At 37.6% G+C, this 12148-nt stretch overlaps 4 protein-coding genes across 4 annotated transcripts; all 4 read right to left on the reverse strand.

The window, feature by feature from the left end:
• Positions 1 to 157: 157 nt before the first annotated feature.
• GCK72_017980 (uncharacterized protein) lies at positions 158 to 1670 on the reverse strand (the record flags this gene model as incomplete). The annotated part of the gene is made up of 7 exons (XM_053732336.1): positions 158 to 555; positions 604 to 792; positions 836 to 943; positions 992 to 1234; positions 1281 to 1426; positions 1471 to 1613; positions 1665 to 1670. 7 exons carry the CDS (start codon positions 1668 to 1670, stop codon positions 158 to 160), a joined length of 1233 nt encoding a protein of 410 aa, XP_053581249.1.
• Positions 1671 to 2048: 378 nt separating this feature from the next.
• Positions 2049 to 3784, reverse strand: GCK72_017981 (uncharacterized protein; the record flags this gene model as incomplete). The annotated part of the gene is made up of 7 exons (XM_003112686.2): positions 2049 to 2183; positions 2284 to 2734; positions 2782 to 3158; positions 3206 to 3462; positions 3509 to 3589; positions 3637 to 3676; positions 3728 to 3784. The coding sequence occupies 7 exons, from the start codon at positions 3782 to 3784 to the stop codon at positions 2049 to 2051; spliced, it is 1398 nt and encodes a 465-aa protein (XP_003112734.2).
• A 458-nt stretch (positions 3785 to 4242) lies between these two features.
• On the reverse strand, positions 4243 to 5042 carry GCK72_017982 (uncharacterized protein; the record flags this gene model as incomplete). Its single annotated transcript, XM_003112648.1, has 5 exons — positions 4243 to 4400; positions 4448 to 4504; positions 4548 to 4798; positions 4856 to 4935; positions 5028 to 5042. 5 exons carry the CDS (start codon positions 5040 to 5042, stop codon positions 4243 to 4245), a joined length of 561 nt encoding a protein of 186 aa, XP_003112696.1.
• Positions 5043 to 6279: 1237 nt separating this feature from the next.
• Positions 6280 to 6527, reverse strand: GCK72_017983 (uncharacterized protein; the record flags this gene model as incomplete). The annotated part of the gene is made up of 2 exons (XM_003112706.2): positions 6280 to 6457; positions 6502 to 6527. 2 exons carry the CDS (start codon positions 6525 to 6527, stop codon positions 6280 to 6282), a joined length of 204 nt encoding a protein of 67 aa, XP_003112754.2.
• Between the last annotated feature and the right edge of the window lie 5621 nt (positions 6528 to 12148).

A 12148-nucleotide genomic window follows, 5' to 3' on the forward strand; every position in this document is an offset into this window, starting at 1 on the left:
CAACCAACAAAGACTGCAATAGTTCCTGTTCTCCGTAGTTTAATTTATTAATGTTCATTAAAATGAGATGCAAGATAAAGTTACGAATGTAAGTCGAGTACAAGTGAGATGATAAAGAATATAAGAGATTTTGTATAGTTCGAGAATCAAAGTGATATCAATAAGGAATGGGGCTGGCAGATTCATTGACGTACTGGGTGAACTCATTTCCATAACTGAGACAAACATGCATTAAGGCTTCCGCATCTTGTTGTGCATAGTGAGCACTGTATTCCCCTCCGACGAGTTGCTCGTAGAGTAATGGCAAATTGAATTTGTTATTTCCATGCTTGTAAGTCCATCCACCATTTCCAGTTCTCACGAATCCGTCTTTTCGAATACGCTTCTTGATAGCAACTGAAAACTTATCCCAGTCGAGAATTTGAGCAGGATGATCGCTTTCGAGTGTGTTTCTTGAGAAAGTTGGTTTTGTTGAATCTTCGATTGTTGTTGGATCATTGGAGTCAGCTATGACGATTCTATCGTCTTCATCTTCTTCTTCAGATTTCGAAGGAACTGAATCTTGACTATATTTCGTAACAGATAACTCTAGATCTAACTCACTTTTCGGGAACTTGACATATTTGCACACAGTCACCAACTCCTTGACAATCGTATCTTCCACTTTTTTTGCCATCCAATAGCTATCAATGAAGTACACGTCGGATGGAATCCCATAATCTTCCAACAAACCATTCCGTTGGAGTTCGGCGTAAATGACACGTAGATCGTATTTGATAGCATTATGGCCAACTGAAACAAGAGTTTTAGAATTGCACAGCTTTAGAATACTCACTCAATACGGCTGGTTTTTGAAGAGTATTGAAGAACTGGATGACTCCCGGCCACTCTTCTTTGAATGAGTTATTTCTTTGGCAATTCTTCTTCGAATGCACAAGTACTCCTGCAAATTATGATTTATAAATTCATGTTTTGTGAACTTTCAACACACCTTTTCTGTCAGACATTCGGAATCTTTCATAAGTTCCCCACTCTCCTTCCGTCATTAGAATCGGATTGATTTGCCTCGTGTGAGTGTTCATTGGAACGTATTTTGCCACTGATATCTCATTTTCAGGATTATCTTCATTCCACTTCAAGGTTTTCAGTCGTTCTGCCTTCAAATCATCAAAAGTTTCACTAGAAATCGCCATGAAGCTCATTTCTGTGATGTGTGGCAATTCATCTTTTCGGGCTGAAAGAAACAATTTTTCAAAGTAACTGAGAAGAAAAAAAATTACTTTCTAGGCACAACTGATCAAGAAGTTTGTAGTGTTCTTCCGGTTTTTCAAACGGTCGAGATGGCAAATTTCGAGTGTCGTCATTCTTAATAAGTCCAGTACATTCCAGATCGAAGAAAATGTAAGTTTTGATGAAACTGTGGGAGCTGAAAATTAAATTATTTATTTGTCGATTGAGTAAGTTGTCAACCTTCTTTTCTGTATTTGCTTCGTCGGACTTGCTTTCAGAAGAAGACTGGGCCCACGTTTCTTTTCCGATGGTGTTGTTTCATTGACAGCCCATGGGGCTATTTTCGAGGGAGTCGTGTTTGGAGTGAATTCTCCAGGCCTTTTCTGAATTTTTTTTCTTAATTTTGACTTTTATCACTTTGTGACGAAACTTACCAACATTCTCAACGTTCTACCCAAATTAATGATTCTGAAATAAGTTCATCTGCTTATCTATTCGATGTCTGCCAGTGTGTTAACGTCATATATAGGTATTGTAATCAAAAGAATGAAATTTATGACTATGTTAGTAGAAAAGAAATGTGAAAAGGTAGTTTTTGAATTTTATTTTAAGAAAATCGAAACTAATTTTGAAGAATCTCGCTCAAAAAAAAAAGGGACAGTCGAAGTAACAGAATAATAGGCTAGAAGCGATACATCGTACCTAACATTACGGTTGATTACTATACTTTGAATTATCAAATGACGAAAAAGGGACTGTGTGAAAGCGGCAAAAAATAACCGAGAAGAAATGAATGAGACGAAAAAAAAAGAAGAAATTTAAAGGTTCATGAACATGACTCTTGGATCCTCGACGGCTGTCTTGATCTTCTTGAGGAAGGTGACTGCCTCTCTTCCATCGATCAATCTGTGGTCGTAGGTCAGAGCGATTTGCATGATTGGTCGAATCTCTGGCTGAAAATAAAGGAAGGTTAATGATAGCATTATGCACGCTTTCTGATTAATTCTGGATTAGAGCTTTTCAGTCACTTTATGTATTTCGAAACAAACATACTTTTCCGTTGACTGGGACAACACGATCGAACACTCCGTGCATTCCGAGGATAGCACTTTGTGGTGGATTGATAATTGGGGTTCCAAACATCGAACCGAAAACGCCTCCATTAGAAATGGTGAATGTTCCTCCTTCCATATCTTCAACAGCCAACTTTCCGTCACGAGCTTTGACTCCAAGATTGGCAAGTTCCAGCTCAATTTGTGCGTAGTTCATGCTTTCGACGTTTCTCAAAACTGGAACGACGAGTCCTTTTGGAGTGGCAACAGCAACGGAAATATCGACAAAGTGACGGTAAACAATCTCGTTCTCATCAAGAACTGCATTGACAACTGGTGATTCTTGAAGAGCATAAGCGGCTGCGCGAACAAATGGAGACATCATTCCTAGTTTAACTCCGTGCTTTGCAACAAACTCCTTTTGATAAGTCTTTCTCATCTCAATAAGGCTGCTGAAAATAAATTAATGTTTAGAATACTGGAAAAAAATCAAGTTGACCTCATATCGATCTCGTTGAATGTGGTGAGCATAGCATAGGTGTTTTGAGCATCCTTCAGTCTTTGAGCAATGCGCATGCGCATTCTATTCGCTTTCACACGAACCTCATCACGAGCTCCAGTGATTGCGTGCGATGGGTCGACTCCCTTTGGAACAACGACACGGGTGACTGGGACGGCTCCAACTGGAGTCGAAGAAGATGGTGTTGATGGTGGACGGGCTACTGGAGGAGCGGACTTTGGAATTTCTCCAGCAGCTGGTTTTGGTGGAGATGGAGATGACTGAGGTGGTGGTGATGGGGATGATGATTGAGATGGGGTTGGAGCTGGGGCAGCTGGAGAAGCAGCAGCAGCTGGTTTGGATTCTTCCTTGGCTGGCTAAAAATAATATCTTTCCCACATGTTCAATAATAACAAAAACTTACAGCTGCACCACCACCCTCTCCTGGTTGGAGTTTATAAAGCTTCTGCTTAGCCGTAACTTTGGCTCCATCTTCAACCAACAATTCCACGATAGTTCCGGCTTGTGGTGCTGGAACTTCGACGGAAGTCTTATCAGTTTCGATTTCAGCGACGAGCTCATCCTCATTAACGTGATCTCCTTTTTGTTTGAGCCATCTAATGTCTCCTTCAGAAATTGATTCGGCGAAAGCTGGTCCATCGACAGTGATGACGTCGCTCACTGATAAATATTATGTAAAATAATTTTTCCCAAAAGAAAAACTTACTTCTGATGACACTCATGTGGAAGTTAGCGGTAGAGTTGATCCGCACATTTTGGACGAGTGGTTCCAAGAGATTTGTCTTGGCTGAAACGTAAACGTTTAAAAAGAAATCTCACTATTTCAAAAATTACCTTGGAGGGTTGGTTGAATAGAAGAAGCAGCGGTGGCACCCTAAAACTTCATTTGAATATGATAAATAAAAACATCTTCAATTTTTCTCACTTGTCTCGCTGTTCTCGAAAGGAACCGCTGAACTGATACTGCACGTCGTCCGAGCATTTTTGGTTACCCTGGAAATGTTTAAATGATGATTTAACTTGATTAACGATAATTAATATTGACTTCAATGCGAAATCTATAAGTATAGCAAGTTTGAGCCTGATTGCAACAATTCGAGAAGTGGGCGTGGTCGGACGGGCGCTAGTTTGCAATGAGCGCACGCGCTTTTCGCAACACCATCGCACGCTTCTTGTGAATTACTAATTTTGCCGATGATCAATTTCTTCATCAATTCTCAACCACGTGGTAATAAATAAATGAAACAACAAAAAGATAACGAAACCAGTTCGAGGCGGTGAGCGACATGATAGGCAGCAAGTACACAGAGGATAGGAAAAAAATCGATAATAAGTAATTTTATTCGAGATTTTTGATTCTTGAGAAAAACCAGCAACGATAAAATTCAGACTGAAAACATATTTGAGTAAACGTATTTTTAAGTGTTACAAGTTATTTGATTAAACACTGAAGTCGCGGAATGGTGCTCCTGACTTTTTCTGGTAGTCGCGGATTGGCGACACTGGCCTTTGAACGTTCACCACTGATGAGACCGAAGGTCTGTAGGCAGGAACGGAGACTGTTGATTGTGGAGCAGCGTAGCTGTATGGACTTGAAGCTGAAGAGTTTATTTCATAAAACTGCAGACGAAACGATTCTACTTACCGAACCCGGGGTAAAATTGAGTCCTGGCCATTTGAAATACTGGTTTTGGAGGGTTTACTGAAATAAGATATTTAATTGAAAAACAAAAAGCCGAACCTACATTTGTGATTTTGAAATCCTTGAAGCAAACTTTGATAAAATGTTGGATCTGCTGAGTTAGCGATGTGAATAGCTTGTGCGAATCCAGATATATCTACTTTGTCGAGTAACTCATCGAGTACTGCATCAATACTTTTCGGACCTGATTCGACATTGATTCCTTGATGAGCTGCTAATCTAGCTCGAAGATCTCTATCCCAATCAGTGAATCGAGTGACTCCTTCGTTGTACTCTATCGACCCGCGTTGCAGTCTGTAATGTCAAAGTTTTGATTATTATATTCAAAAGAATCGGAACATTTAAACTTACGCATTCGCGTTTTTCCATTTTTGAAAGTTTGTCGCATTATCGGCAATTTGTTTTTCCAGTTCAGCAATTGCAACATAATCCTTAAAATTGCAATTATTAATCGAAATATGAAATATTCAAAGAAACAGGTTCAATATTGTTGATATCTGAGAACGGGCGCCTTCCAACCTACCTTTTTATCGGCCATGTTCAAAACGATCAAAAAATGAGAAAACTTAACGAAAACTGAACGATTTCGAAAAAAGTAGAGGTTTTATCGTTTTGGAACACTGGACTACTCAAAGCGCTGAGCTGGTTGAGAGGCGACTTTGTCAAATTTTTTTTCGACCACAATCAAGCAGCGGAGCTTCGTAACGCGCCTTGTTTAGCTGAATGGCAAGCAGGCCGCAACCAAGTGCATGAAGTGGTATGAAGAAAGAACGGAAGCAAATATATGTATTGTAACTTTCAGAATAAAATTGAGATATTATGTACCGCAAAAAATGGGTCTCGCAATGAAAATTTCAAGATAGAAAATGTTCCTTTAACCCTGCAACGGTGATTAATTAAAGGAAGGGAGCGAGTCTTGTACACGTTTTACTATTTAAACACAGTCTTTGAGCATGGGTGAATATGTTCCTGAAATATTCGATCTCAAAACTTCACGAAACTTCACGAAATTGTCCGCGTCTACACAGAAACTCTACATTTTCTCTAGATTTTGTCCCCTTCATTGATGAACTCTGTTTTCTGCTTTCCTACAAGTTTGCAGTCCAGACAAACATGCTATTTAACACGTGGAAAAATCGTGAAAACACGTGGTAAAATCGTCTCTTTCCTCAATATTATGAATTCAATTTTTTCTGTGCATGAGAAGACCGCGCCGCACACACGCGGCGGCCACGCCCATTTTTTGCGACAGTGTTCAAAAATGGAACGCAGCGTTCACTACGATTCCTGAAACTTGTTTCTACTCATTCTTTCTTTCCTTATTCTGAGAACTGGGTTCTAATTCATAACGGTGATCTTGGACATTGACTTAGTCTCATTCAAACTGTTGTTAATTAATTGTGAATGAGATTGAGGATATGAGCCCAGAGGGTCCCGCATATGATAGTTTCCAATCCTCTCCTAGTTTCCCAACAGGCTAATAGTCATAAAACAGTTCTTATTTTTCTTGTTCTTAGGATTGGGTTCTAATTCTTAACGTTGATCTTGGACATTGACTTAGTCTCACTCAAATGAAAACATAATTATTTTAATTGGGAATGAGATTGACGATATGAGCCCAGAGGGTCTCGCATATGATAGTTTCCAATCCTCATAGTTTCCCAATCGGCTAATAACCATAGAACAGTTCTTCATTTTCTTTCTCTTCTTTTCCTGAACAAAACTGCAAACACGTTTTATTTAGTATGATCAGATAGAGTAATACTGCCGCGCTATCAAGTGGTGACGGGTCTCTTATGAAACATTTTGTCCCTTAACTCTTCTGCGGCCCCTTCGACAACGTTAATTTGAATAGAAGAGTTTGCTTTCAACGGTCCTTGTTCTACATGATCTTCTTGACAGAGAACTTTCTTTCTGAACACACTATTCAATCGGAGTTTGACGAATGGATCTCTGAAATTTATTTGTTACTTGTCAATATCTGAAATGGAACTTACACAAACAGCAATATAACATAAGCCATGTTATTTATTTGTTTCCAAAGATCACTTGAACCATTTTCATTTCCAAAAACTATGAGAATCACGTTCAAAGTGAGGTATCCAACAGCATTGATTGTAGAGATTACTGTAGCCCAGCATAGATTTTTGTCGGATCTTTTTACTGTTTTTTTTCTTGTGAAAATACCAATAATTATAAAAAATGAGCAAATGCACTGAGTGATAATGATGATAAAATACGCAAACATTTTTGAAAGAGAGAGCCATTCGGAATAGTTTTTTGATTTATGTGTAAAACCAGAAAACCCTTTCACGAGATACGTCTCTGAGAATAAAACACTCCAAAATACTGCGAAGGGAGCCAGTAATGTGAACATTATACAAAGACGAAGTCGTTTGGCAGACCAAAAAGAAAATTTCAGTGGATAAATGACACAGATAGTACGGGTTATAAACATAAATGCATGAGAGATAAACTTGGAGAGTTGGATATATTCAGATATCCAGAAAACGTTTAGTAAGTATGAGGGTCCGGGAAACATTCTGTCTAGTATTAGAGACAAAAATGACAGATATTCTGTTGAGATATTCAGAATTAATAGAAAAAATATGGAAAGAGAGTTCTGAAAAATTGTGATATCAATTATTGAGTCTTGTTATAAAAGCTTACCAGTAAACTTTCTAATAAGAACAGTGAGTAAAACGAGTTGAGGCGTCGATTCTTCTGATACAGCTTTCTGATAACAAAGATGATTCGTAGATTAAATAATAAAGTGAGTACCAGAATGAAACATTGGAGTAAATATAATGGGAGATCCACGGAGCCAACATGTTTCATCATTGAGAATGAAACTTCTTCTCTGTCCGAGATTTTGAATACTCAGTTTCTAGACTCTGGATCACACGCAACATGGCGAATTCGTATTCTAAATTTCGAAAATAGATACAGAATTCTTCGAAAATAAGGTCCAGACTAATAAAAATGTCATTTTAATGTGTCTAGAAATCCCTTCGATTAGTTTTAATCAGTCCCAAAGAGAACCAGATAACTTTCGAGATAAAAACCACGTCATAAAACTATTTATTTGATAGTAATGTTCTTATTTTGGTGAACTTAATAAACACGTGTCCGAGTTTTTTCATTTTATGCTCTGACACTATTTTCTTGTAAGAACTGGAGTTGCTGTGATAACTCGGTCAGTTTAGAAGCAAACACGTAATTAATGAATGCAAATGGTAGGCAGTAAACATATGAAAGAAATTGTGTGAATGGATTTTTGATATATGCAAAATGAGGTCAGATATTTCAAAGTTATTGAAAAAGGCGGGAGTTTTCAGTTGATTTTTCAACAATTTATAACTCAAAAATTACCCAGCAAAAAAAAACAAAAAATTATTGGTGGGTTCATAACACGTTTTCGATCAAAACTATGTGACAGTTTTCCGAGATTTGCCCTGCTTCTCGAGAAAATGGATGACCACTTCATTCAATGTACAAAAAATCCCTCAAGTGCGAATTTTCAGTAGTTTTTCATTTTTCGTGATATTCCACGATTGATGACGTCATGTTCCTAAAGTCGTCCTAGAATGCTGTATACGAGAACTAAACAACACCTTTCCAGGAAAATAAATGAAAAGAACCAGAACGTTTAACACACATGTAGGTTGACATGGAAAAACAAAAGCAAGATAAAATTAATACATGTTTTTCTTTAAATTATTACCACGGTGGCCACTTTGGGTTCGTTGACTTTTACACATGGAAGAAATCGAAAAAGAACGGCCGTGGAGAAGCGAACTTTTGAGTTGAAAATGAGAAGAATAAGCGGATTGAGTCCCATGTCAATTACACCTGAGAATGTTGAGAAATGTCATGTGGCTGAATTATGAAAGTACAATACTAACCAACGATATTCATTGCAATAACTGCCAACACACTGTCATTTCCAACTTTTGGGGCGGTATAAAAGATGAAAGATCTTTACTAATAATATTCAACAGATCCGTTTGTGTATTTGTTTGTTGCCAGCCATAACTCCCTTCGTAGTGGGCCGTTTTTCATGAAACCTGGATAGATGTATTGGAAATGTGTCTTAGTTGATGCCCGAATTTTTCTTTTTTCGAAAAAGTTGATTTTGACGTCTTCTGGAGACGATACCGATTTCAACGGTAAATAGCGTTGATTAGGGTGTGTCCCGACAGGGTGGTAGAAAGCTCAAAATATCAAGTTAATACTACTGACTCGCTGTTTCTTGACTGCATTCTCGAAATCGGCGAGCCGCGCTCTGTATGGTGTAGCGGTCTACGCAGATGACCCTTACACATGGGGTGGTGAGTTCGTTCCCGCCATGTCAGAAACGTTTTTTGGTTTTTTGCTTTGATAAGAACATGACAGCCAGTATACGAAAGTTAAAATATCTTTGTTATTGTCGAGATTTAGTGGGAAAAAAAAGTTACGTGGGTTAAATTAATTTGACACTGTCAACACCGCTACCGGAGTTGAGCGAAATGCCGTTTTTGAAATGCCGGAAAGCGGAATAAAAAACTTTGGGCCAAAAGCGGAAGGCAGAAGGCGGAATCCCACAAACATCGAGTCAGAAACTGATGGCAGTTATGACTTTTGTCCGCAACGTCATGGGGGAGTCAAAACATAAAAAAAACATACTTCATTATTACACAGGAAATTCAAATTACAGAAAATTCAAATTCCTAACTAGGGTATTGACTTCCATATGCGTTTAGAACTCTCTATAAGTTTGCACCCTGATCGTTTCGAAGGAGGGGCATCGCCGCCGATCAGTCAAAATTCAAAAAAAAACTTTCAAGAAGGGAAAAAAGAAGAGTTACCAAATTTCATTTTTTCTGTAGGATCATTTTAAAATAGTTCGTGTAAAAATAGTTACAGTAAAGGTAAAGTAAAAAGCCAGTAAAAGAAAGAAGAACTGAGGAAGACTTTTTCTCTGTTACGTTTCCTAAGATTCGGGATTTCCATTCAATGGTGTTAAAACTGATTGCTTTATCTTGCCATACTTAGAGGAGGGAGGCGGCATCGCCGCCAAACAGTCAGAAAAGTCAACAATTGATATCAGAAATGATTTCTCGCTTTTTGAAGTGGGAAAAAAATAAAAGTTTTTATGTTCCAGTTCTTCATTGAGATTATTTTGAAATAAGGAAAACATAAGAAGAAAGTTCAGATTGATAAACTTGAAAACGTCTCATTCTAAATTCCTTTCCATCGAGATAGAAAAAGTCATTGAGAAATTTTGTAAAAAGTAGTCAGGAAAGGATAGATATTTCAATTGTTTCCTGTCGGAACGGACTGCTCAGTTAACAAAAACTACCAATAAGTGAAGAAAAGATTTAAATGACCCAGAAGGAGAAAAGAATTTTGATGGCCCGACTGTCTGAATCATTTAGGAAGCGCCGCAGGCGCTGTAAAACTGAGAAGGGTGGTGCAGAGAAGGAGGTTGAGCAGCCGTAGGCTGCGTCAACCGACTGGTGCTAGATATTGAGCAGAACACACAAGAAGATATTGGACTGCCTGATTAACTATGATATTCTCGGTCACTGGGAGATCAAACGACCTACCAGTTTGACATCGAATGCTGTGAAAGTTTTAGATCTTCCATCATTATGTGCCTTTTTCCAATAGATATTCAAAATCATGAGACCATACATTATACACATTAGAATAGGGAGAACTTGACCAGCATAAAAGTTCACATCAATGAAACTGATTCCAACTGAATATTATAAATAGAAAAAGGATCCGGAATATTTGTATAACTTACACCAAACATTGCAACTAGAACAGCTATATGTGTATCTGATGGACCACCGATTGAATCTTTTTATACACCCGTGAAATGTGGTATTAACGACTGTATAAATACAAAGAATCCAGGGAATATATAGAGTTATCTGGAGTACAACATTTTCAGGTTTACTCGGGGCGAACTTACAATTTGAACAGCCTTCAGATGATTCCGGAATATATCGAAAACTATACAAGACCGATAAATTGAGAACCCGAAGTTGGCTAGAAGATATACAATGAAACTGAGTGTATTTGGTAGTGATAGGATGATCAGGAGGTTGTCATCTCTGGAAAATGAAAAAGGTCCAAAACAGACACCAATGGGCTGGAAAGTTTGCGATTCATAATAATATATTGAGTTTTCTGGGGTTTCTTCTCTAATTAGGGAATTTTAAACATCTTCGAAGAATGGTTTGACTACGTCAAAATGATCCCAATGAACATTTCTGACTCATTTTTGCCGCAAACAATGACCCGACTTTCAAAAGTTAATTGTTTTCATTAGAGAAGTTTCAGCAACATTTTGTTTCCAGACTCACTGCAAATATTGACAATAATTAAAGGAACATGGGATCGACACGAAGAAATTAACGCTCGTGTAAATTGTTCCAGCGAGTATCATACTAAGAACGAATTGAGTGAACGGCTGTGTTCGGAATGAACTCCAACTATGCAGTAGTGCAACAATAACTGTGACATTCAGAAAAATTGATATAAGTGAAAATGTGAGAATAGTGGATCCAATTATAATTCGATCTGTCTGTTCCATTATTTTCGATGAATTGGCAAAGCAGACAGAAGCCTGGTCGGGTAGTATAAATAATGAAGGGGCGGAGTCTGACATCTGCAAACTAGTTAGTATTGTTTGTTGTACTTGTATTCTTGTGACACGTGAATTCTTAGAAAGATACGTTTTAGTTTGTGTGTAGGGGCAAGGTTCAAAATTTCAAGTTTCAAAAAAAAGAAGATCTGTTATAAAAATATTAAGGGGAATCATGTTCCGATGGAATCAAACCAAAAATGTTAACTATTAGAATAGAAGAAAGTAATATAAGAAATGTGGTCTTCAAGAAAAGAACCATCTTAACTTTCTCAAGTGGAACGACTAAAAATATTTTGCAAATAGTTCACGTCTGAATCAGAAATGAAGAACAGTGAATATTCCGAAAAGATAATCAAAAAATGAAATTATCCGAAAAAGAGTACATCAGGTCTGAAAAAATGTTCTTGCGTGTCAGGGCCTAATTGAAGACGTAACTAAACCAAAACGCTTGGTAATATGGTCCCCCTCGCAATTATAAACCAAACTCATGATTGATGAATGGTAAACTTGGAATTTATTTAGGAGTTTTCGTGTTTCAATTGTACAAAAACAAACAATCAATGCAAAAAAGGTATTTATGTTCCAGGAAACTCTTCCGAAAGCAAGTATTTTGGTTTTTCCGAGAATGCCCTGATTATTTCAGTGCTCTAATCAAAGCCTTTTTAAGTTGAATCACAAAAAAGTTAGGAAAGACAATTGAAAAAGAGAACAAATCAGCTCCAGAATTATTTTCTTCCGTGTCTTTGTGTCTGTGTTCCACTGGTTTGACGACGTTCAACATAATCAAATTGTTAACTTCAATAACGACATGCACAGCTGATTGATCAGAAGTGATATCAGGAATACAGAAAAATGAGACGTGGTAAGAAAAAAACAGAGAACTTGAAATTAAACTTGTTGACAGCTTCCAAATACTGATAAAGGAACCAGCAATGGGAACATTATACAAAAACGAAGTCGTTTGGCGGACTAAAAAGAAAATTTCAGTGGATAAATGACTCAGA

This window comes from Caenorhabditis remanei, chromosome V (genome assembly GCF_010183535.1).
Source record: "Caenorhabditis remanei strain PX506 chromosome V, whole genome shotgun sequence".
Classification (NCBI taxonomy): Eukaryota; Metazoa; Nematoda; class Chromadorea; order Rhabditida; family Rhabditidae; genus Caenorhabditis; species Caenorhabditis remanei.